The sequence below is a fragment of the Brassica napus genome, chromosome C6 (assembly GCF_020379485.1).
Source record: "Brassica napus cultivar Da-Ae chromosome C6, Da-Ae, whole genome shotgun sequence".
In the NCBI taxonomy this organism is placed as follows: Eukaryota; Viridiplantae; Streptophyta; class Magnoliopsida; order Brassicales; family Brassicaceae; genus Brassica; species Brassica napus.
Genome location: NC_063449.1, coordinates 46,710,034 through 46,735,937, shown reverse-complemented (window position 1 = coordinate 46,735,937; position 25,904 = coordinate 46,710,034). Strand labels below are relative to the sequence as shown.

Below are 25,904 nucleotides of genomic sequence, written 5' to 3'. Positions count from 1 at the left end.
TGAACAGATTATGATCAACTTTACCTAAATGTTTAAAAATCACTAGATGCTAATCAGACAAATCATTTTTATACGTATATAAATTTTAATACCTTTTACTACAAAGGACAAACTATAATTAACGAATATCTAAACTGTCTAGAGTACTTTCACTTAAACAAAATGTTGACTATTTCAGTTGACCAGTTTGATCATTTTTCCTCTTCCTCCTACAACCGGTTTTGGATCCGGAACAGAGTATTTAGGCTTTTGGGGAATTTTAAAATGGGCCAATAGGGCCATTTACATAATAATCCATTTTTCTAGTAAGATGTTTTTAATAGCTCACCGGGTCTCTGAAACACAGCCTCTCTGACACTCTTTGTTGCCCCAACAATCTCAAGTATTTGGACCTGAAGCTCATACAAATTAATGGGCCTTTATCAAACCAAGTCAAATTATTGCTATGTCTTAATCCATTTGTCGTGAAGCCTAATACTCGTGGTATGAAACAGCGAAGCTATGGTATCTTCTTAATGCAACAACAATAGTTAAGTTTTCGTGTTATCTTTTATCTCGAGACTCGAGATACAAACGACAATAAAAGAGACTATTAATAGTGGTTTGGAGTGAAGATAAAGCCATCGTACCAACTACTACTAACGATTAATAAGAATAAATAAACAGAGTTAATATTAAGTAAAATTTGAAAAGAGTGTATAAATTAATCATATATTGTAGAAAATAAAAAAAAGTGTAAATAAAAGGGCATAGAAGACGAAAGGGAATTAAAGCAGGTGAGAGGAGCAATCTCAGCCGTTGGATAAATTGTGTATCTCGCTGTTTTGTCAGGGAATCCGATGGTTGGCGTCAGTTCTTAAGTTAAATCCCATGTACTTAACTTTTAACTTTTCCCCTAGAACATCCTTAAATTCAAAACCGTGCAGCTGCTTTCTAAATTCGATAAAATAATTACTTTTTAACTGTTAGAAAAGGTAATACAGTAGCGTGATTAGTGTTTTCACTACAGATATAAAATCGTTCAGTTTTCAACAGGAAAATATATATTTTTAGTCTGACAATTTTTCTAATGCAAATGGCGACGAAAAAGTTAATTAATGTATGTTTAATCACGGGCGGGAACTGTTAGCAAATTAAGTTTTGAACTCCTTTTTTTTTTTTGAGCAAGTTTTGAACTCTAAGAAGAATGAAATACTGACTACTTTAGTAGTACTATTTTTATTATTATTTAGAAAATACGTTTCTTCAGACATTTATTATATACATAAAATACTATTATTCCGAATTTAAAATAATTAAATAAAAAGCTGAAAAAGTAAGATTTAAATGCTTGAGTACACAGCTCCACATACAGAAGATCACATGCTCTCTCTCTCTCTCTTTTGAAAATTAAAAGAGAAGAAAAAAATGTTTTCAAAATTAGAAAATTAAAAAATAGCAATAAAACAAAGATAGAGAGAATTATCTTTCTCTCTCTCTATCTGCTGCGCCTTGTCGCTGTTAAAAATCGTAATAGTGTGTTACTTCCACACAGTAGAAGAAAAGCTTTGATCTTTTGTTTTCCCATTGGTAACATTATCGGATCTCAAAGCTTCTTCAGACAGGTCTCCCATTCATCGGACAAAGCTGGTCTCTTTTGTAAGCTTCTTTCTTCCTTATGTAATTTGCTTTGTGTTTCTGAAGAATAGCTTTTGGCCTTGTGTTTTCAGCTGATTTAAAGAACTGATTTTTTTAAGCAAATGGTATTACTATATTATCTCAAAAGCTGTGATTTTTGAAAGATGATTTCAACTTCAAGCAATGCGTTTCAAATTTTTTGAACAAGTTAAAAGAGTATTTGTCATGTAGCTTTTCTCTATTGTTAGATTTTCTAATTTATTATGAAACGGACATTTTTGTTTTTGGAAAGATGGCATGAAACAGACATTTGTTATGATTTAAAAAAAAAAAAAAAAAAGACAAAAGTCAGTTTCTTTGGGAATTAATGATTGGGTTATTCTAGATTTTCTCTTCTCTTGCATGTTACTTGGTTGGCTGAGTCCTATAACTTCATCTCAAAGCTTGTTGCTTTCTTTAATAGTATATGTTTAGTGGAGTTTAACTTGAAACAAAATTAATGTGTTGTATCTTCTCTCTTTTCAGATCCTGAGACTGAGGTGTTATGTGCTGATTTTGTAATGGAGAAAGGCAAGAGTGAGTCATCTGAGAGAAGCTTTTGTGAATCAGAGTCTGTAGTCTCTTCACAATCTGACATTCAAGTAAGAACCACACATTACTAAGTTTATTCTTATGTCCTTTGCATATAAGAAGATCATTATGATCAGGGTCGGCGGCTCTGAGATTTTGGGGGCTGCAGACGATTTAGCATTCTTTTTTTTTTTGTACAAATTTGGGGATCTATTTATATATATATGTAATTTTTTTCAAAAATTTTGGACCGGCTCTAATTATGATTATTACTTTGTTTTGTTTCTCTGAAGCCTGAGAGCACAATGGAGTCTCATGAAGATGAGATACCACAACCAGAGGAGTCTCCACCTGAAGCTGAAACTGAGAATGAAGATTTGAAAGAAAGCATTAGGACTTTAACCGAGAAGCTTTCAGCTGCTCTAGCTAATGTGAGTGCTAAAGATGATCTGGTGAACCAACATGTCAAAGTAGCTGAAGAAGCTGTTGCTGGTATGGTATCATCAAAACCTTTTCACTTCTCTTTTGGACTATGATTCTGTGATTAAGTGAAAACATATATGTTTGTTGTGAAAAGGGTGGGAGAAAGCTGAGAACGAAGTGGTTGAGTTAAAGGAGAAGCTAGACGCTGCTGAAGACAAGAATAAAGCTCTCGATGGAGCTCTCAAGGAGTGTGTTAGACAGTTAAGGCAAGCGAGAGACGAACAAGAGCAAAGGATTCAAGACGCAGTCACCGAGAAGACACAAGAGCTGCAAGCTTCTAAAGCCAACCTCGAGGGGGAGCTTCTTGAAGCTGCAACAAAGTCCGAGGAGCTTGCCCTTATGGCTGAATCAGTGGCTAAAGAAAACATAATGCTGAGACACGAGCTTCTCGCTCGCTGCGAGGAGCTAGAGATCAGGACAATAGAGAGAGATTTGAGCACGCAAGCAGCTGAATCCGCTAGCAAGCAGCAGCTGGATGTTATCAAGAAAGTGGCGAAGCTAGAGGCTGAGTGTAGGAAGCTTAGGATGTTGCTGTCTAAGTCTTCAGATAGTCATTCAGATGCGAGCTGCTCTGAGTCAGGTGCATCAACCACGTTGATTGAGAAGAGAAGCCTTCAGGGAACTTCTTCTTGTGCCGTTGAGATTGATCTGATGGGTGATTTTCTTGAGATGGAACGTCTTGTAGCTTTGCCTGAGACACCAGATGGTAATGGTAAGAGTGAACCTGAATCTGTCCACACAGATAACTCATTGGCTGCTGAGATAGAAGTATTGACTTGCCGGAATAAGGAGCTTGAAGAGAAGCTGGAGAAGCTAGAAGCGGTGAAGAATGAGCTTGAAAGCAAAGTTGAATGTAGTAGAGAAGTGGAGAGCACACTGAGATCTGAGCTTGAAGCTATCCTTTGTGGTAAAATGGAGATAGAAAGTAAGTTGAAGAAGTTGAAAAAGGAGAAAGATGAGCTTGAAAGTTACAAAGAAGTGGAGAGCACATTAAGATCTGAGCTTGAAGCTATGGTTTGTGACAAAGTGAAGCTGGAAAGTAACTTGGAGAAGTTAGAAGCAGAGAGAGAAGAGCTTGAAAGTAAAGTTAAAAGTGATAGAGAAGTGATGAGCACTTTGAGACTTGACCTTGAAGCTAAAGTTAGTGATAAAGCTGAGCTGGAAAAGAATCTAAACAAGTTAGAAGCGGAGAAAGATGAGCTTGAAAGGACACTGAGACTTGACCTTGAAGCTAAAGTTAGTGATAAAGCTGAGCTGGAAAAGAAGCTAAACAAGTTAGAAGAGGAGAAAGATGAGGTGGAGAGGACACTGAGACTTGACCTTGAAGCAATAGTTAGTTCCAAAGTGGAGGTGGAGAACAAGTTGGAGAAGATGGAGGTTGAGAAAGCTGAGCTGCAGATATCTTATGACATAATCAAAGACAAGTACAAAGAATCTCAAGTTTGTCTCCAAGACATTGAGACAAAGCTAGAGGAGATACAAAGGGAGATGAAAGTAGCTAACGAATTAAAAACAGAAGTTGAGACACAGATCGAGTCCATGGAAGCAAAGATTGAGTGTTTGGAAGAAGAGGTGAGGAAGGAGAGGTTAGCTTCTGATGAGCTAAGGAGAAAATGTGAGGAACTTGAAGAAGAAGTCTTCACTCTCCATCAAGAAGAGCCACCAAAGATCAAACAGGTCTCTCACAATCTCCATTAGTGTTTGCAATCTCAACTCTTTATTGAAATTTTTTGATAATTCAATTTCAGGAAGACATGGCAACAGCTGCAGGGAAGCTAGCGAGCTGTCAGAAGACAATAGCTTCGTTGGGGAAACAGTTACAGTCTCTTGCAACGCTTGAAGACTTCTTGGTGGATACAGCGAGCATTCAAGCGGCTGCTACAAATGGTGTAAGCAGCAGTAACAGCAACAAAGAGAGCTGGAGAGTGCACAAGAATGATACTTACATAACAAGCATGAAACAACCTGCCAAAGAAACATCTTCTTCTTCTGATGCTGCTTTGATGCAAGGTTCAGGTAACAGAGGGAGTTCGGAGAAGAACAGGAATGGATTTGCTAAAGTATTCACTCGGAGTAAAGATGGGATACATTTGGTGATTTAAGTATAAACTTTGGCTGTAGGGCAAGAGAAAGAATCTGTTGTTATGTTAGGTTAAAAAGAGTTTAACACCTCTTTGTATGTTCCATTTCCAGATTTTTGAATTGGTTTTGTAGTTTAATGATAGTGTGTATGCAGAGAGGATCTTTGGTGAATGATGGATGTGTGTGTTCTCACAACTAATGATGTTAGTATGTTACTACAGATTTCAAATTGAGTGTGAATCTGTTGTGATGTCATAAACCTTGCATATATCTTTGACTCAGTGTGAAATAGAAAGTTTAGTGCATAAGATTATACAACTTGGTTCTATGGTGTAGTGGTTAGCACTCTGGACTTTGAATCCAGCGACCTGGGTTCGACTCCCGGTAGGACCTCTTTTTCTTTTCATCATCGTTTTCTTTGTTTGTTTGGTTATGCATGAAACGTTTCTTCCAAGAAACCCATCATGGAAAGCTCAACAAGACTCACATCACTGTTAAGCTTGTTTTATTTGTCAGTCGATAGTGTGTAATCTTTAAATCTTGTAACTAAAATCTATCCGAGGCTTAACAAGAATTTTTTATATGACAAAACAATCGTTGGTTGATTGTAATGGAAAATCTGGCAGAGAGAGACAGTTAACATAAAAATACATTTTCACAATGACCACATATTTTATTACAGCTCGTTGACATACAAGGTTAAAAAAATAAAAGACAACAAAACTGTTATTTATCAGACATTATAAAAGTTTTATTGTTTTTTTTTTAATTCTGAAAGATAAAGATCCAAACATATATGATTTTATTGGTGTCCATGTTCTTCATGAAGTAGAGTAAGAACTTCAAATCTACTTGTGGAACTCCATAAGAGAGAAAGAAAAGGAACGGCAAATGAGCTCACAACGAAAGCCTGAAGCATAAGCTAAAGCCTCATATTGAGAAAGAGTCCTTTCTCCACCACTCCCACGTAGTGATAACATGAACATGTCCACAGTGTACCCAATGTTAGGAGAACAGTCGCAACTCTTTGGTTCTTTTGGCATAACCATCTCTACGACTATCACTTTTCCTTTCTCTGGAAGACTCAACCAACAGTTTTTGAGGATTTTAATACAGCTCTCGTCGTCCCAAGCATGAAACACCCACTACCATCGAATTTAAACCATTTTATTTTGTTGAAATAATATTGTATTAAAGACCTTGGTAATTCATACACATGCATGCAAAATATATGCTTACTTTCATGAAAATATCATCTCCCTTTGGAACTTCAGCAAGCATGTCTCCAGCCACATGTTGCACTCCTATAACATAGATATACGTAGTTAATATAATATAACTAGTTTGTATATTAGCTGAGGCCATCAGAGTAGTTTCTAGAGATTCTCACTAAATAAAAATAACTTTTAAAAGGAAAAAAGAGGTGAGAGATGGTTTCTCACAACAAATATTCTATTAAATTCTTGTAAATTTAAATGTAACATAATTAAATAAGTAATTTTTTTTTGTCTTTCAAAATGCTCTTAATTCAATATACAAAACTATATACTAATTAATTTGTTTACCAGGACAAGGAGGGGCATTGGCTATAACCGATGCTAAATCGAAATTGATGCCCTTAATACGAGGATACTTGGAAGTGACTAGAGCTAGTACTGTTCCAACTCCTCCTCCAACATCCACCAATGTGTCAACATCTTCGAATCCTTTGTAAACCTCTAGAATTTTCTTCATGACTAGGGTTGAAGATTCCGACATTGCTAGGTTAAACATCTCAGCGAATTGTTCATCCGAACCCAAGTATTCAAAGGCTCTCATGCCATGGGCAGACATAAATGCATCTTTTCCTTCTAATATCACATCCTTAAGATGCGACCTGTAGAAAAAGATATTAGTTAGGAATATGTAAATTAATCTGACGTAATATCGACTGGTTTGGCCTTGTTATTGTATAGGTACGTACAAAGCCTTGAATATGACATGGTTTTGGCACAACATGAAGAAAGAAAAGAGAGAACCCGAGCCATCTCTATCTTTCAAGAACAACTTGCAAACCGGTTCGGCTGCATATACCCTATCGGTCTTTCCGGTTCCACCGTTCTCTCCGGTTTCAAGCACGCGACATTTCAAGACCGAGTCGCTGGCGAGTAAGCGCAACATCCGGTCCAGCAGCATTGGAGCCTCCGGGTTGGTGGGTTTAGTAGGGAGACGAGACGCTATCTCTGAAGGTGAGAGCCACATGCTATCCTCAACGGTAGCCAACGTGTCGATGACTCCCACCTCCAAGGCAGCTTTGAAAACCATCGGGAGTGTCAAGGAGTAGACCATCCTCTGGGCTTGTAAGGCAACCATTTCTTGAGAATCTTCTTCTTTGGTCAGACCCGGTTTAGGGGAATTGGTTAAGGGTTTTTGAAGTTGGTTTGCCATTATTAATTGGAAGATGGATAGATAACACTGAGAGAAATGGGAAACAGAAGCTTGGTTTCGACAATTCATGCTCGTGTGCCATTTTATAGTGGAAAGTGAAGGTAAAATAATATATTCCCTCTGTTTAGAAAAAAAATTGTTTCAAAAAGATACATATTTTATATTTTCAATGTATAAAGTAATTGCAAATTGTAAACTTCGAAAAACATAATTGTGTTTTTTAAAATTTTATTGGTCAAAAGTTGTGGAGAATAGTTGATAACGGAAAATAATGCATTGTAAACTAAAATCTGATATGTTTTATTAATAAGTGTGAAAAACTTAAAACATACATGTTTCTGAAACGGAAAGAGTAATTTCTATTACTCCCTCCGTTTCATAATAGTTGATGTTTTCGAAGATGTTTGTTATTTCAAAATAGATGAAGTTTTGATATATATATATTTATATTATTTTTAACTTTATTGAAAAATGTGTAACCAATTAGATTTTGCAGTCATTTTTTTAATTGGTTGAATGATTTTAAAATTATATTTGTAAAATTACTTTTTGGAGAAAAATATATTTTTTAATATGTGTGCAATGAGTCAAAACATCATGTATTTTAAAACATAGGGAGTATAAAAGTCAATTAAAGTTAAAACTAGTGGTATTCCCGCGCTTCGCGCGAGATTTTGTATATTTAGTTGCATCTAGATTGTTGTCATTAAGTTTAAGCCGTAGTTAAATTTCAATGTTAATGTTTAGGCGTTAGGTATCTGTTCAGATTTGGTTAAGATTTAGTCGGGTTTGGATTTTCACAGCTAAAGATTTAAGTCTCACCTATATACTTATCAATTTTTGTTCGGATTCAGTACTATTTTGTCTGGTTTAATTCGATTTGGTTCTTTGGATATGGATATTTTGCGTAGTCTTACTAATATTGGGCAATGCAGAGAAGATAGTGTTATGATGAGAAATAATTATTTGAGTGGTATTTTTTTTTTTTTTTAGTCATTGAAGCTTTTTTCATATGTGGGATTCTATGAGGAGAGAGGGGGGGGGGGGGGGTTACTATGTTGTGTGTGGGGGCACTGGTTTTATTAGTTTAATTTAGACATGCTTATTATGTTCGTACGTAGGCTTAAAAGTTAATAATTGTTATCGTTTAAGTTTTCTGCATGTTTTTATTTAGTTTGACGAATGTGGCGTTTTTATATTTTAAAAACTGTAAAGTACCTTTGATTCCTCTGGTGGGACGTGATGAACCTGCAGGCGAGTTGCACATACCTTGCAGAGAGAGCCTTTTATGGTCAGTGTTTTTGAAGCCTTGAGTGAGTCATCGATTCTTGCAGGAGGGGGTTTCTTAGTCCTCTTGTGTAAAAGATAGTGTTGTTGCCTGCCGTGGAGGTTACGTTTTTTTCTTTTGCTGAAAAAATACATCGGAACTTGTTAATAAATTGAGGGGTTAGAATATATTGGTGTTAGTGTTTGCAAGCATGATCAGGTGATCATAAGCACGGAACCTGAACATCTCTTTAGGAATAGGGTTGATGGTTTCTGCTATTTCAATGAACTTTGTTTTCTCAGTGAATCTTATAGCAATGTGGGAATCTGAGACCTAAAGTTTTTTGTTGCTCTTTGTTACATCGAAGCTGGAGAGCTCATATATAGCACATGGCTTAGGAGGTGGTGGAACTTAATTAGTGGAGGCCTGAATAAGGTTAGCCTGCGATCAACCGAAGGAACCATACATAATAAGTTTGAATTCTACACTAAAACAAAAACAAACTCGGCTAAATTACAAGTAGGACACCCCCCTTCTTAACTTTCCTTCGCCTCCCAAAAAACGCAAAACCTTAGTGACAACAGGCTGCCTACACCGGAAGAGTTTAAAGAGGCTGAGAATTGGTCATTGTTAGCTGTGCTGTTTAAGAGAGATTGTATGGTACCAAAAAAAGACAAAGAAATATGTGAGCTAGAAGCCTAGAACTACCTGTGGGTCTATACATAGATTGAATGATTGTACTGTGGAAAGTGGTGAGTCTCAATTCACGAAGACGTAGTGGGAATCTCGGAGTAAATGCCTTTATTCATTAGCAACTGAAGCAAATTTAGTGGAGTTGAAACGTTAGGGCAACGTCTTGGAAGAGACGACTGTAGCTACGCAGAAAATAGTAATATGACTGCATTACTTTCATGGACCTTGGCCTAACAACTATGTCGTTAACGGATACAAAATTATTAATGTAATACGATGCCCTTATAGACCTTTACGAAAATTAGAAGCCAATACATTTAGGGCCGTTAAGCTATAAGTGACAAAACAAAGCGACAAAATTTTAATAATTTTGGGCTTAAATCAATAAAAAACCAGTTCAAAGTAAAGAATAAAGAAACCCTGCAGGATGCAGAAAATCGCGAGTGGTTAGTGTGCCGACACGTGTCGCCAAAAGCCCCATTCTCTTCGATGACGTGGCTTAATGAGGAAAGAGGCAAGTCTCCTTTATTGTATAAGATATTTCCGGTTAAAAAAAGTCAATAATAGTGTTCTCATCAAAATCAGAAAAATAGTCTAGCGTAATATGGTAAAAATCATTTGTGTGAGCTCATTATCACTGCATACACAGTAATTCTTGCTTTCTAGCAAAAAACACGAATTGATTAACGAACAACATATGAAACGATTTATTTACAGGGCGAGGTCAAGTTCTCCAGTGTTATAAGCAGTGTTCTAAAGATCGGGTTGCGCCTCGTCGACCAATTAGACATGAGCGAAACGATTTTTCAAACCGATTTATTAAAAAATCGGTTTAATTGTTCAAAAAATCGGTGTATACACCCGCCTAAACAGTAATCTTCTATAAAGAGTCTAACGACGTCTAATGATTTTTAGAACATTTCAAATCAATCAAATATTAAAATAATACAAACAAATCTTATACTAACTTACATGCCCATATATTTGAAAACCAGATAAATTATAAAACTAATGTTGAATCCATTCTTTGGAAGTGGGTTCAATTCATCTACATGGATCGCCAATTGTTTTCCTGTTGGCCGTTGGAGATCTGAAGCAGGTCAAAAAAATTCGACACAAGACTGGTTCAAGATTTTCGCTTGAAACTCAGTGACATGCATTAAGACGCGTGTAGCTGTAGTCGTATACTACAAATCAAAGTTAATGAACACGCGTCCACACTCTACATCTTCTTCCTTCACTGGAGAAACAACACCGTAAATGGTTTGTATTAGTATCGTTGTTTTCGCGGTAAACTTAGTATTGTAAACATGTTAACGATTTGAGATTTCTAAGCCTTTTGAAAAGATCTTTCTTATTCCCTTACTAAACACATAAATGTCTTCTGACACGGAAACAAATTTCCCAACAACAAGTGCACTGTTGTTCCACATGTTACGCTCATTCTTTTGCTTAAGAGTAAATTAGTAAATTTTAACCTATCGCAGACTTTTACTCTAACCACTATGATGAAATCATTCAAAGAAAAGGACGATTTTGTTAAACCTTTTAGAGAAGTTGATTTAAAACTAACCAACCCTCTATGCTCAAACATGAAACAAAATAGATGATTAATAGGCTTTTTTATTTGATCGAAGCTTTTATTACCGGGTAACATTAAGTTCAAATGTCAGAAAGAGATAAAAGCAAAAAAGAAAAGAAAAGAAAAACAAAGGCTTTTACAGCTCGTCCTTTGCGGCCGATTCCTCAGTCTTGTGTTCTCCACTCCTAATAGTAGTAGAAGTAGAAGACTCTTCACCATGAGAAGCTGGCTTGTTCTTCTCAATGAAGCTTATGAAGTCTTCCTTTGTCCTGCTTCCTTCGTACACTACCACCTTTCCATCTGCAGATCTGAAGTAAATCGTTGGGAAGCCTTTCACATCAAAGGTATCGCTTGGGATATCATTCGCGGTTGCGTCCTATACAACGAGGGACATTTGAGGTTAAGACCATCTTTTAGTAAGGACTACATGTAGAACGAAAAAGGTAGAGAGGCTTACTAGTTTTGCTACGATGACACTTGGGTCGTTCTGGAACGCCAAAGCCACTTCGTCCAAGATGGGAGCAAGCTTTTGGCAGTGTCCACACCATGGTGCGTAGAATTCAATCAAGACTGACAGATAATATATGATGATTTATTATCGGTTGTTGTTTTTGCAAGAAAATCGACAAAAAAGAGTTTTTAAATGTTCTCACCATTCTTTCCAGAGTTGAAAACCATGTCGTCAAGGCTCTCAGCCACAACAACCTTCACTGGCTCGTTGTTCTCAGCTGGGATAGGCTGAGATTTTTTGTGGGCGGCAACTTTCCCGTCCTGAAAGAAACATATATGCGTCTTTAGGTTATAGTTTATATTTGATAAAATTTCACGAGGATGTGTGTAAAGAGAATGAAACCTTGAAGTCCTTCATCCATGATTCAATCTGGTCAACCACAACGTTAGCTTTAAGATACTTCTTGCTGTCAGAAGTTTGGATGATGATGAGGGGAACTTGGCTCTCTTCGAGTCCAAAGTACTGTAAAACCAATACATGAAAAGGAAAAATCCTGCTTAGTGATGTGAGTAAACTACAGCAGAAGGAAATGTTTAGAAGAGACGAAGTGAAAAATGTGTAAACCTGCAAAGCGCCTTGGCTGCTCTCGGCATCACCAACAAGGAAGGCAAGATCTTGTCCTTTGGAGGATGTAGCAACTTCACGGAACTTTGATTTTAGAGATTCAGCTGTTTCTCCAGTGAAGTTAACGAACATCATTACCTTGAATTTCAAAACATTACTACCCATCAAAACCAGAAGATCATTTAAAAACATGTTGAAAAGCAGAACAAACAAATGCTTCAATAAACTCACTATAAAAAACATTGACACAATATAGAGAGAGTTATGATTGATCTATTCCCTCTAATTCGATTAATATGCTATATTCCATAGGCAACCATGAACAAATTGTCCATCTACGATCATCGTAGGGCTGTCAAAGAATTGACTACTACTAAATAAGTTATAAAATAAATTTTACCTTAGTGGCAGGGCTGTCAAAGAACTTAGAAACATATGGGTGGTTGCTTGGATCTTTGTCGAAGACGGTAACAAGAGGAATGCTTGATTCTTTGACAAACTTCTCCAGAGCTTCCCCATTGAAATCCTGAAATTCATTATTCATAAAATCAAATTAAGCAATCTGCAACATTAATGCGTATTACAAGGCTACTCAATGATGTAAGAAACAAAATTAAAGTTTCTTCTATACCTTGGAATCGACAAACAGTTCATCGAAAGGCTTGAATAGCCTCACAACAGGTCCCGCCACAGATGAATCTCCACGAGGAAGAAGCTTGGCATCCAAAGTATGTGCGAAATCATAGTCAGCGCGCAACTTCTCAGCAACGGCCATGAAAGAATCAAACTCCTCACCGGATAACTTAGGGAACACACCAACCTAAGACAAAATCAAATAGACAAAATGATCGATTACAATAATTCAATAAACTCAAATGGGAAAAAGTAATAACATGAGAGACACTTCACTTACAGCAACAACACTCTTCTCACCAATAACCTCAGCAGCACCATCAGCCGACTTAATCTCAGCAGAAGCAGGCCCACTCTGCTTCTTCACATAAGTTACAATACCCGCAGCTTCACGAGGTCCGTTGTAATCTTGAACCGACTTCCCTCCCTTCCTCAGAATCTTGATTGTTGGGAAGCCCTGGATCTTGTACTCGTTCGCAATCCCTTTGTTAGACTCCTCGCTAGCATCAATCTTGGCGAGGAAGATGGGAGGGCTTTGGCTGCTCAGCTCTGCTGCAGCCTTCTCATACTGTAACCAAAATAACACCAACGTTGCTCGAATCTAAGCCATAATAATAAAATATTTTTTTTCTCACGGAATATAATAAATATATACCTCAGGAGCAAGACTCTTGCAGTGGCCACACCTGTAACCAAATGAAATTTTCATTATTATTATCCTTAAAAACAAATTTGAAATTCTAAGATCGAATACACTTAAAATCTCTACTCGATTCATCAAAAACAACATGCTAATGGCAATTGAATCAATCAAAAATCATTCTCTCGAGTTATCATCCTAATCATCGTCTAGATTCATCAGCTATATAATCAACGTTCGATACACGATCTACGACGACGGAGATTGAAACAAAACGGAGGATCAGATCTAAACCAAGGGGCGTAGAACTCGACGACGATGAAGTCGTGCTTGTTGATGGTATCGGTGAAGTTGGAGTGATCGAGAGTCAAGACGAACTCCTTCGTCTCCGTCTCTTCGCTTCTAATAGACGAAGCGAAGAGAGCTAACACAAGGATCGGTAGCATCGCGAAGCCGTTAGACGCCATTATCGCTCTCTCTCTCTCTCTCTCTTCCTCCTCTGTGTACGAATATTCGTGTGAGGAAAGCGATGAACGAGGAGAGATATTTATATAAGCGTTTTTTTTTACACTAGAGAGAAGTGAAATTACACGTGGACGCTGGCTTCTCAATGGTCAGTAATACACGTGTCGTTCTTTGATTGGATACACCTCGTCATTGTTTTTTTTAGGGAGAATTGCCAAGTGTGACTCAAAACTTGGAGTGAAACCCAAAACAATACCCCAACTTGGGTCAAAGGCAAAAGTAACCTAAAAAGCTATTGAAATTACAACTATCCCCTTGTGACCAAACAAAAAAACGGAATTCTTTTTACGTTTCTACCCCTCGCAAGTCGTCTGTTTAGACGACTTGAAAATAAGTCGTCCAGACGACTTAACTTAAAGTCGTCTGGACAGTTAGTCTTAAACATAATTTAAAAATTTTGTAAAAAATATTTTGATAAGTGAAAAATGGGAATTATGTAATTAACATATGTCTTAGGAGGTATAAATTAAGATATAACAAATTTCAATTGTTTTCAGCATAGATGAGTGAAAGTAGTGAGTCATGATATTCTTAAGTTTATGTTTCATCAACATATGTTGTAGTATTGTATGTGTTCTTAGGGTTAGATTTTGGAAAGCATTAAAACCGTTTTTGAAAATTTTTAAAATTACTTATGCGTGTTCATTTCTGTGTATAGTAAACACTATTTAAGTATAATTTGATTTTATAACGTGGTTAGTTAGTTAATCTAGTCATTTTAGTTTAGGGGTTCATTTTAGGGTCTAGGACGACTTAATATTTTGTCGTCTGAAAACAGACGACTAAATATTAAGTCGTCTGTTGTACATTATCAGCCAGAATAAGTCGTCTAAACCGGACCAAACCTTAGAGTTTACCAATGTAATTTTAAAGCTAACCGGATTATTTACCCAATATATAAGGTGATTTTTTTTTTTTGTTTCATTTTTCGCGATATTCAGAAACCCTAACAGTTCTCTCTCAAAGGCGATTTCGAATTCCCACGATTTCCGAACAAACCATCGTTCTCAACATCGGCTATCTATCTCACTTCATTCTCACCGTTGTCGCCGCAGCTTCTTCTAACCCTAGCGCCGCCGATTCCTCTAAACCCTAGCGCCGCCGATTCCTCTAAACCCTAGCGCCGCCGCTTCCACTATTTCCGAACAAACCGTCGCCCTCGCCACCGTGGTCACCAACGTTCTAAACACTAGCGCCGCCGCTTCTTCTAAACCCTAGCGCCACCGCTTCTTCTCTGTAAACCTTAGCGCCGTTTCTCTGTAAACCCTAACGCCGCTAAGTCATCAATCTCGAGGAAAAGATGAACATCAAACGTTGTCTCTATCAATTTACTCATTCTCACCGTTTCACGTTTATTTTTTCAGATCTATAACCGCAATGACGAGTACTCCAACTCCTTCTGCGACTGGAAGACTTGTAAGTAATTTAAGTCGTCTGGAAAGTCTTCCAACTGGACGACTTAGTAGATGACTTAAATATAAGTCGTCCATTTGGAAGACTTTCCAGACGACTTAATTATAAGTCGTCTACTAAGTCGTCTGGACTTATATCGTTGTCTTTGATTATTTTGCAGACAAAAAGGATGGATATTCCAGAACTCCCCCGTAGGTTATACACATCAGGGGAAGAACCAGAAGCCCACAATAGCATTTCGTATCATACGGATAACAGCAAGTTGCATACTGCTCTTAGGAAAGCTCTTACTGATGACGAATTTGAAGAGCTCAAGGAGTCGAGTTTGGGAGTTTTCATCAAGTTCAAGGAGCAGGGATTTGGTTGGGCTTCAAGGCTGGTTCACTACATGCTCAGTTTCAAGCTGGACATTAAGAAGAAGTATGAGATGTGGTCTCTCGTTGGTCCAGAACCTTTGAGGTTTTCACTGTTAGATTTTGAAAACCTCACTGGTCTAAACTGCGAGTACATCGAGGACCTTGAGACACCAAAATGTGATGTTACCCCAGAGATGGTTTCTTTCTGGGGGATGCTGGGAGTTCATCTGGAAGCTGGGCCAACTACTGATCAGATAATAGCAGCACTGCAGAGATGCGGGGATTGGTCCAGGGAAGATCGCAAGCGGCTCGCGTACCTCTCCATCTTCACTGGATTCATTGAAGGGAGAAAGTTTTCAACCGCTACACGATCTACTCTGGCAAGGCTAGTGATGGATTTAGAACGGTTTGAGAATTATCCATGGGGGAGAGTCGCATTTAAGGTGCTGATGGACTCTTTGTGGAACAAAGAAATTGCTGGCTGTTACACCGTGGATGGGTTTATACAAGTTCTTCAGGTCTGGACGTACACAGCTATGCCGGAATTGGGTGCTAGTATTGGTGGTCCCAGAGCAGACAGTCCGTCTCCACCGATACTGGCTTACGAGGGCAGCAGAGGCCGCAGATCAATGAAAGCTGCTATCTTGAGTCAGGTATTTACTTCAATCCAAAAGACTGCGCAGACGACTTATTATAAGTCGTCTGGAAGGTCGTCCAGCTGGACGACTTATCGGACGACTTAATTAAGTCGTCTGGAAAGTCTTCCATCTGGACGACTTATTAGACGACTTATTATAAGTCGTCTGGAAAGTCTTCCATCTGGACGACTTATTAGACGACTTATTATAAGTCGTCTGGAAGGTCTTCCAGCTGGACGACATAGTAGACGACTTATAATTAAGTCGTCTATTTAGTATTTTTTTTCAAATATCTAACTCGATTCTTCTATTTACTGCAGACCCGCGTGATCAACTTTGTTGAGAAGGACATTAGTGAAATGTGGCCAAAATGGGACTCTGAGGGATAATATGGCGGTGGATATATGGAAGGAGCTTGTTGATCAGCATCTAAAAGAAAATGTGGATGGTGATAGGTTCGTGGGCTTGTATGATTAGATTAGTGTTTGTATTTGAACTTGTCTTTGTATTTGAATATATAAGTTGAACTTGTAAATATATAAGTTGTAAATATATAAGTTGTCTGGAAGATTAGTGTTTGTATTTGAACTTGTAAATATATAAGTTGTCTGGAAGAAATAAGTCGTCTGGAAGGTTTTCCAACTGGACGACTTACAAATAAGTCGTCTAGAAGGTTTGGACGACTTATTATAAGTCGTCTGGAAGGTTTTCCAACTGGACAACTTACAAATAAGTCGTCTAGAAGGTTTGGACGACTTGAAGGGATAGTAGAAGGTAGTCTAAAAATAAAATACACTTGAAGGGATAGTAGAAGGTCGTCTAAAAATAAAATACACTGGACGACTTAGTAGAAGGTCGTCTAAAAATAAAATACACTGGATACACTGGACGACTTAGTAGAAGGTCGTCTAAAAATAAAATACACTGGACGACTAAAAATTTAGTCGTCTGGACGGGTAATCAAGACTGGACGACTTAAAAATTTTGTGTACATTGTGGTTTCGTATGGCCAGTTTCCTTGCAGTTTGAGCATCTCCGTGCCCTGTGTTTCTTCCTGGGTTTGTGTCCTCTCATCCTAGATAGCTCCAACCAAGATTGCCATCTTGATTTCTTCGGTCTCCCCCGACCACGCTTTAGTTCTGGAGGAAAGCATTCTCGTTCCTCAATATGTTGTGACACGATAGGATATATATTCTCTGAGTATCCTGCATACAGATAATTCTTTGAGTACAGTGGACATACAAGTGTGGAGATATGCAAACCAGCATGTATTCCAGCAGCTATAGCATGAGAGCAAGGTATTTTCTCCACTCCATAGACACCACAATCACACTTTGCATGTTCCAAATCAACCACACAGTCCATTTTGCCACCTTTGACAAAGAAATGCCATCCATCAATTGGTTCGACCGTCATCGTACCCGCTATCTCTTCTCGAACAGCAAGCAAGTATTCAACACCCCCGCTATGTTCAGTTGTGAGACTCAAAGCATCTTGTCTCCTTTTCCAATACCATTTTCCTAACTTCTGCCTTATGAACTCCAGCAGGAACGTAATCGGAAATCCTCTTGCTCGCTTCAGTGCGGAATTAATAGATTCAGCAATGTTGTTTGTTTTTATGTTGAACCTGTTCCCCTTACAATAAACCCTTGACCATAGCCTGACGTCGGCTTTCTCCAAATACGTTGCAAGTTCCGGGTTTGCACTCCGTATCTCAGCCATGTACCGGTCAAAATCGTAAACCGTGTGAGCATAAGCAGCCCCTTTCACCAAGTACATGAGATGTTTCCCTTTAAACTTTTTGACAATGTTATCTTGAAGGTGATAATAACATATTCCTCGGGTTGCCCAAGGAAACACCTTATCACACGCACTTTTAATGGCCTTGTGCCGGTCGGAGACTATCACCAGAGGCTTGTCATGAGATATACAACTAGCCAATTTTGTGAAAAACCATTCCCAAGAAGGTATATCTTCCTCATCCACGATCCCAAAAGCCAATGGGAATATCTGAAAATTGCCATCTTGTGCGGCTGCAACTAACATAGTTCCTCCATACTTTCCACTTAGGTGAGTTCCATCCACCACAATGACCCTTCTCTGATACTTAAAACCTTTGATAGAAGCTCCAAAAGAGAGAAATAGATACTTAAATCTTTTCATAGAATCAAGTTCTATCGCCGTGATAGAATCAGGATTTGCAATGGAGATTTGCTCGAGATATGATGCCAGACGCGAATACCCTTCTTCTGCTGATCCTCTCACCAATCTTTGTGCATATAACAGTGCTCTGTATGAAGTGGTGTAATCAAGCGCCATGCCAAACATGTTCCTCATTGCATCAGTGATATGCTGCGGAGTTATCCCATCAATGATTCCAACACGATCAATGAAAAGACTACCTACATACTTCGGAGTACAGTGTCTCCGCTGAGCGATTCGGTCTCCCGCTGAGCATAAATGTTTTTCCACATACTTTGTTACCCAAAACGTGTTTGTCCCATGTTTGACACTCGCTCTGACCTTCCATCCACAATAGCTAACCGGACATGTTGCCACAACGAGAGTTTTCGTTGATTTGTATAATTTGAAAGAAAACTTACCCCTCACTGCTGCCAACCGCAGCTCTGAAAGCAGAGCACCCTTGCTAACAAAACTCTGGTTGACATAGATACTGGTACCATTCGATTTTCCTCCTTCAATAGCATTTGTCTTAGCATATGTCTTTTGGATTTCTTCAAAACAAATATTATCATCATCTTCCTCGTCCTCATCTGGAACCTTTCCATAAAGACTGTAATCCCCACCATTCTGATCCGTTTCACCAACAATAGAATTATCAGCATCCTCCTCCCCATTTTCCTCCTCCCCATCTTCTTCCCATTCACCAGCTTCATCATTATCACCAACATCTTCTTCCCATTCACCAGCTTCATCATTATCACCAACATCTTTTTCCCATTCACCAGCTTCATCAATATCCCTTTTCTCTGAAACCGTTTCGACCTTGCTGCGGCTTGATACACAAAGACATACTCTATGGGTTTTGAGTATCTCCAGCAAGTTTCGAACTTGTCTATCACTTGTAACATGAATGGGAAGACTGCCTGGAGCCATCATCATTTCTGCTGGTAATGAGTAGCTAATCTCCACACTCACTGTTCTCATGTCCAGGTTATAATCTTCTTGAGCCATTGCAACAAGTTCAGCATGTGTTGAATCTTCATTCAATAAAAACAATCTTCCTCCTTTGAGATCATCAACCACAAAATCCCAATGGAAATCTCTCAACAACCATTCTCCATACACTGCATGTAACTGAAAAATCATCTGCAAATATTCAAAATAAAACACATTAGTAAACATAGAGAAAAGGGAAATGAAGAAGTTCAATAAACATTGCCGCAGACGACTTAGCATTAAGTCGTCCAGAAGACTTAAAGGTAAGTCGTCTAAAGAGGTCACTTTTGCAATTGAAAATTAAAAGGGACGACTTAATTCTAAGTCGTCCGGCTTTGTTTGTTAAAAAAAAAACTTCAGACGACTTATATATAAATCGTCTACGAGAAACGGGCTAGTTTTGCATTTGACCGAATCGTGTCAGATCTTTGACTATTTCTGGACGACTTATAATTCAGTCGTCTCTGGGAAAGTTAAAATTTCAATATTTTATGAAAACTTGACGACTTACACGTAAGTCGTCCTAGGTTAGTTTTGTAATTGAAAAATAAAACTTGAAATTTAACTTTCTCCAGACGACTTAGATGAAAGTCGTCCAGCTAAACGACTTAATTTAAGGTCGTCCGGGATAAGCAAGGTTTGACCAGAAAATTGGGAAAAATTCTGGACGACTTTGCTTTCCCCGGACGACTTTAAATTAAGTCTTCTAGAGGGACGACTTTATATTAAGTCGTCTGGTTAAAGTTAAATTATGAAGTTTTATTTTTCAATTACAAAACTAACCTAGGACGACTTACACGTAAGTCGTCAAGTTTTCATAAAATATTGAAATTTTAACTTTCCCAGAGACGACTGAATTATAAGTCGTCCAGAAATAGTCAAAGATCTGACACGATTCGGTCAAATGCAAAACTAGCCCGTTTCTCGTAGACGACGTATATATAAGTCGTCTGAAGTGTTTTTTTTTAACAAACAAAGCTGGACGACTTAGTCGTCCGTTTGACCAGAAGACTCATCAGTAAGTCTTCTACATACAGATGACTTACTAGTAAGTCTTCTACGCGAACAGATCTTGAAAAAAAATTCAAATTCGTACCTTAAACTAGGTGAGATGACTTCGTTTGCACACAGGGTCTTCTCCAACCACCCAGAACCTCAAACGAAAGCAACCGTAAGTCAAAACGAAAGAAATATGGCTCTGCAACCATAGCCCATATTTTGAATCAAAAGCTTGAGTTTTTTGGATGAATATAGAGAGAAAGTGAAAGAAATGTTGTTTTTAGTTCATAACAATTGAAACAGAGAGAGTGTAAAGAGATTTACGTGCATTAAAGGGCATTAAAAGCTCCAAACAGTTCGTACAAGGTTGTTGCCACTATTCATTGCAGTGGCAGTATTGTAAATACTTGAAGAAGATGAGGTTGAGACAGTAAAGAAGCCATTTTCGAAAAAAAAAAAAAAAATGTTAATGGCATTTTCGTAGATAAAGTGCAGGTGTGGGGTTAAAATCTCAAAAAAAAAGGAGTCAAAAGAAAAGGTTAGTTTTCTGTTTGACTCCAAGTTTTGAGTCACTTTTGCAAAAAGCCCTTTTTTTTAACTTCCTTTGAAAAGGATTTTTATTGACTTTTTGACGACCATAAGGAAGGGACATTAAATTTTTCGTTATTTTACTTCCATAACCATCAGTCAGAATATCATAATGGGGATTAGACAAATTTGTCTATGTCAAGGAAAACCATTTCTAATTGATTTGATCTTCTTAAAAAACAGGTGGCGGTTGCTGATTGCTCCTCTACTTGTCCGTTTTGTTCGGACCGAGTCAACATAAAAATTAATTGGGTTTCTAAAATGATATTATTAAATACGTAAATTGTTAAATGGAGGTTTGAATTTTATAAATTCGCTAACACTCCCGTAGAGCGTAGATCATCATGCCTAACATGTTATCTTCATTTTATGTTGCCATATTGCTTCACAATGGCAACATTGCCTTCTATCTGTATACTTTAAAAAACACAGTTAGTCTTAAATTAAGGTTTTAAGTGCTGTCATTGTTGTGCTCTAACTCTCTAAGGCAAAGAGGTTACAGGCTTACAGCAACGAAAATACATAAAGCATACACAATAACGCAAAGGATACTGAGGATATCGAGACCAAAACAAGCGCAGGAAGCAAATACTCAAACTCCAAGAAGATAGCATAGGCTCTCAAGAACCCGTAATGATCAGCAGCAATAGAAATGACTCCCCAATAAGAACTTACAAGATTATATGTGTTGGTTTTTTACATAGTCATGTTTAGTGGTTGCTTGTGAGTTTATAGTTATGTACAAAAAGAAAGATTATACGTTTTCATGACATGGCTGTTATCACCATTTTTTCAGTTATCGTTTAATAATTGGTGTAATGTAATGGCCTTCAATTTCTTTGCAATTTTAGATGAGTCGTTGCTAGGACAGTCTAGATCTGTGGATACATGTCTTACGAGAAAAAGTTATGATGTTTTTGAAATTATTGCTGTAATCTATCACAATCTGCAATAGACTTGCATGTATATATAGAATAATGTTACAAAACTTGTAAAAATGTGTCTGGTATCGTGTAAGTTGTAACGTTTTTCATTTGTCAACTCCTTTGTGCAATAGACTTGCATGTATTGTACCTACTATCGCAGTTTTATCCACTAGTCAATATTCAATATACAACCCCATATTTCTCAGTCACGAAATTGGGGTTATATTCATATTTTAAAAATAAATAATTAAGCACACTTTGAAAAAAGCCAAATTATCCATAAAATCAACCCAAAAAAACTGATAAAACCCCATATTTCTCAGTCACGAAATTGGGGTTAATTACAAACGCTGACTTGATTCCAAGTCACAAGCATAAAAGATGATCCTCCAAAAGCATAAAATAAAATAAAAGAAAGCACTCTTGGACCTTTCAACGGCTAGGCTCAGCACCACGTAGTGTACCAATCCAAGCCGGTGGCTGCATCCCAGTCTGCTCATAAACCGTATCAAGAACCGGTGGCAACATCTTGTAGAGTCCAGCAATATCCTTCATACCACCACTAGTCATCCCCTGATCAGCACCAGCACCACCGTGGTTCCACACACTGATCTTAGGCTGCAAGTCCTTGATGGCAATAGCATTGGTCTTGGCGATATCCTGATAAACCCCATTGTTGATCATCAAGAAGTCCCTCATTGCTGAGTAGTCGTTGTTGACAGCGCCTAGGAGGGTCTTGATATAAGTCCCTTGAGCATTGGCCATGGCAACAATCCCCTCTGCATCTCTTTGCTTAGCATAGTAGGCAGCATCAGCTGCAGCTTTCGTCGCCTCCGCTTGTTTCTGCTTCTCGTAAAGAACAGCTTCTGCTTTCTTTTGCTTGTTGTATAACTCCCAGTTTGCTTCTTGCACCTATCGTAACAACAAAAACAATGCTCATGAATAAAGTCACACAAGTTGTAAAAAAGTTTTTATTTATTTGAATAAATTTAACATTCATTCAATAAAAAAAATTAAAAAGATTGAGATGATGTTTTTATTTGAATAAATTTAACATTTATTCAAAAAAAAAGATTTAAAAAGATTCAGATGATGTCCCGACGCGTTAGTACCTTGGTTTCATACTCAACAGTGGCTTTGCTGAGGAACTCAGCTTTGAGCTTCTCCGTCCGAGTCAACGCATTCATTTTCTCAACTTGAGTTTGAAGCTCAGCTTCCCTCATAGCAACTGCCTTGGCGGCTTCAACCTCAGCCACCCGAGAGCTTTTGGTTAGAGCAGCCTTCTGAATCGCAAGTGCTGCATCGGCTTTAGCAACAAGAGCCTCCTTCTCATTTTGAAACACTTGGACCTCACTCTTCACCTTGATCTCTTCCTTTGTCCCTTCTCCTTTCCTCTGAGTGGAGATGATCTTTGACTCCGCGTCAATCTTTGCTGCGTTCTGAATCGTGAGCCCGGTCCGTTCTTTGGCACCCACTTCTCCCTTCATCTTTGCCTCTGCTACATCGATCTTGGCTTGGTTAGCTGCTTCCATCTGTGTCTTCTGACCCAAGTAAGAGAAGTACTCATGTCCAGGCACGTCAACCAGCTGCTTAACATTAGCGTTGTAGATCACAAGACCAAATTGGTTTAGCTCAAGCTGAACCTTTTCAAACACTTCCTTCTTGAACTCCTTTGTTCCTACAATTAAATCAAGAACTGGATTGTAACACAAGCAAAAAAAGCACACAAGTTTTACCGGAGAAGCCCTAGTTCATCTAACCTAACAAACTAACTGATGATCAAAGTCTCACATCGGAAATTTAGAAAATATATATTATATAAATAATATTCAACTGATTAGTAAGAGACATTTTGAATGAGTAGTGAGAAGTAGATAAAAGACGTGTAAATTAATATGATTATTATTACCTTTGAAGACTTCTTCCATGGTCATGGAGGCAACAAGAACACGAGTCTCTCCTTCGATAACACCTTGAACAAGCTCGTTGACGTGGTTCGAGTGCTTATCGTGTTGAGACATAAGCATGGCGTACAGCAAGAGAGCATGAGGGTCATCGACGCGTGGACCGATGGTGAAAACGGCGGGGATAACAAAGGGGAGCTTCTCGGAACTCATGGCCTGGACCTCGAACGTGTAGTTGACCGGAGAAACATCGAAGACGGTGCAAGACTGCCATGGAAGCACCCAAGAAGACTTGGCAAGCTTGATGTCTTTGATTCCACCACCGGTGATGGCAAGATACTCCGATGCTCCAGCGATTTTGTAACTCATTTTTTCTTTTTCTTTGGACTGTCTTTAGGTTTGTTTTGCGTAGATAGAGTCATAGAGATTATAAGACGCTTTTACTCATATAACTCCTCAAAGACGCGTAATTAGGAAAATTCAGAGGAAAAATAACAAGTTGTTGTAATTGGAAGGTTAGACTGAATATTTCTTCTTATTAATGAATCATATGTTCCTTTATACAAAGATTACAAGATAAAGATAAAATAAAATAGTACAAATCCTAATCCAACATGACTTAGGATAATTTTTTTTTTTTTTAACACAACTTAATTTCATTCAGACTTAACTTGTTTGGTTACAATAACACGAGGGAATGTGACATCCTCTTTCATTAAAAGCATAAACAACACAAATAAAGAAAGCTAAGTAGGATAATTCTTCAAAAGAAGATGATGACAGCGAAATCAAGACCAAGCTTGACTGCGTCGATAAGGCTTTCACGATGAAGTCGAATATCTGAAAGATAGTCACAAGTGACGTTGAGAGTCAGTTCTCACCTACGAGAAAAACCATAGTAGACTCGATTGCATCTTCTGTCCCCGTACAGACCGCTACACAAGATGACAAAACGGTGAAGAAGCTGGAACTATACCTTGATAATGAAACCGAGAAAACATCTCCTTTCATGGAAAGAAGGAATGATGGTAAAAGACACTTCTCACGAGAGAAGGATGGTGAAATCGAGTCCCAAACCGGTGCACCCACCAGTGAATTCATCCCAAAGGAGAGATATGGCAATATGCATTGAAAGGAGATTCCAGTGAACCCACCAGAAATCTCTATAAGTTTAACCCAAACACCCAAGCTCATTGTAATATGAATCGCATCTTCTTTCTTGAATTTGGGCTTTATCAAACTGAAACTTTGGGCTGGCAGGTTTGGTAGCTTCGATGGGCCAAGCCCAAACGTAATTGAAATCCAGCCCACTACCCACAAACTGCTCGGAGCGAGACGCATCAGATCTTGGCCATTCGACGGTGCCGTGGAAGAGGTCACCAGAGAAGTTTTGTCGAAGATGAACAGTATAACCGTTTAGGAGGATCCACCGACAAAATTCGGATCTAATCTCGTGGAGCTTTTGGATCTGGTGCCTGAACACTGGAGAGGAGCAAACCGTGGTGTGATAATAGGCTCAAGCCTTCCCGAAGAAAGAAAGGAAAAGCTCTTCAAATGAAATCTCTGCTCCAAAGATATATGAAAGCACGGGACAAAGTTGATAACGTAACCTGTCCGACGGCAGCCAGAGGGAGGTTCATCGGGAACTGTCCCTGAGAACCGGAACACAGCAGTGGTGAGAGAACCCTCCCGACTCGTCGCTGGGGGAGAGGCCATCTGAGGAAGAGAGACCGCCGGAAGATCTGAGACGAAGAGTCCTCGGCTTCGTCGTTGAATCCGTAGGGGTCTTTCTCCTTCGATTAACCAACAGAAGCGATGTAGTGACAAACAAAACAGGATGCGAGACAGAGCCATGAAGATGAGAGCTAGCAGCACGCCAGAAATAGTACCCCGCGCCGACGAGACCTCGAAGTTAGTGCCAGAGAGAGTTTGCCCTTGTCATTTAAACTCGATTTAGGATAATTACTAAATCATAAACCAACAAGGAATAAGAAAACTAGAATAATGGAAAGTCATAGCCGACTTTCTCTCTCTCTCCAGGTCGCGGCCGCGGTCTCTCTCTCTAGAGTTTATGTCGTCTCTCTCTCTAGGGTTTCGGCCAGTTTATGTACCGGACTGGTTATGGACATTCATCACTTGATTTATAACACTCCCCCTTGGATGCCATAGCCATACATGATCCGTAATACGCTTCACGTTGCCTCATTAAAACCTTATCAGGAAAACCCAGTGAGACAAAACCATGATGAAGGAAAAAGAGTACAACACGTACTACTCCCCCTGATGTGAACCTCAGTGGAAGTCCT

General features: G+C 38.5%; 3 protein-coding genes, 1 non-coding gene and 1 pseudogene across 5 annotated transcripts; 2 read left to right on the top strand and 3 right to left on the bottom strand.

Moving 5' to 3' along the window:
• The first annotated feature begins 1,393 nt into the window (after positions 1 to 1,393).
• Positions 1,394 to 4,947, top strand: LOC106389519 (filament-like plant protein 1). Of its 2 annotated transcripts, none has more exons than XM_013829794.3 (5): positions 1,394 to 1,638; positions 2,143 to 2,258; positions 2,481 to 2,679; positions 2,765 to 4,347; positions 4,419 to 4,947. In XM_013829794.3, the coding sequence occupies exons 2-5, from the start codon at positions 2,178 to 2,180 to the stop codon at positions 4,770 to 4,772; spliced, it is 2,217 nt and encodes a 738-aa protein (XP_013685248.1). In that variant the 5' UTR covers positions 1,394 to 1,638; positions 2,143 to 2,177; the 3' UTR covers positions 4,773 to 4,947. The 2 variants fall into 2 exon arrangements, with proteins under 2 accessions (XP_013685248.1, XP_048617488.1); XM_048761531.1 differs by lacking the exon at positions 1,394 to 1,638 and adding an exon at positions 1,934 to 2,029.
• Positions 4,948 to 5,073: 126 nt separating this feature from the next.
• TRNAQ-UUG lies at positions 5,074 to 5,145 on the top strand. Its single transcript has one exon. It is a non-coding gene; the product is annotated as a tRNA-Gln (tRNA).
• A 1,119-nt stretch (positions 5,146 to 6,264) lies between these two features.
• On the bottom strand, positions 6,265 to 7,243 carry LOC106386608 (annotated as a pseudogene).
• A 3,501-nt stretch (positions 7,244 to 10,744) lies between these two features.
• LOC106354602 (protein disulfide isomerase-like 1-2) lies at positions 10,745 to 13,599 on the bottom strand. The gene is made up of 10 exons (XM_013794579.3): positions 13,364 to 13,599; positions 13,085 to 13,115; positions 12,710 to 12,997; positions 12,428 to 12,616; positions 12,197 to 12,322; positions 11,797 to 11,934; positions 11,575 to 11,694; positions 11,375 to 11,492; positions 11,179 to 11,291; positions 10,745 to 11,097 (listed from the first exon to the last, which is right to left on the bottom strand). The coding sequence occupies exons 1-10, from the start codon at positions 13,534 to 13,536 to the stop codon at positions 10,858 to 10,860; spliced, it is 1,536 nt and encodes a 511-aa protein (XP_013650033.2). The 5' UTR covers positions 13,537 to 13,599; the 3' UTR covers positions 10,745 to 10,857.
• Positions 13,600 to 20,941: 7,342 nt separating this feature from the next.
• Positions 20,942 to 24,080, bottom strand: LOC106382635 (flotillin-like protein 3). The gene is made up of 3 exons (XM_013822666.3): positions 23,604 to 24,080; positions 22,807 to 23,372; positions 20,942 to 22,606 (listed from the first exon to the last, which is right to left on the bottom strand). The coding sequence occupies exons 1-3, from the start codon at positions 23,965 to 23,967 to the stop codon at positions 22,127 to 22,129; spliced, it is 1,410 nt and encodes a 469-aa protein (XP_013678120.2). The 5' UTR covers positions 23,968 to 24,080; the 3' UTR covers positions 20,942 to 22,126.
• Positions 24,081 to 25,904: the final 1,824 nt, after the last annotated feature.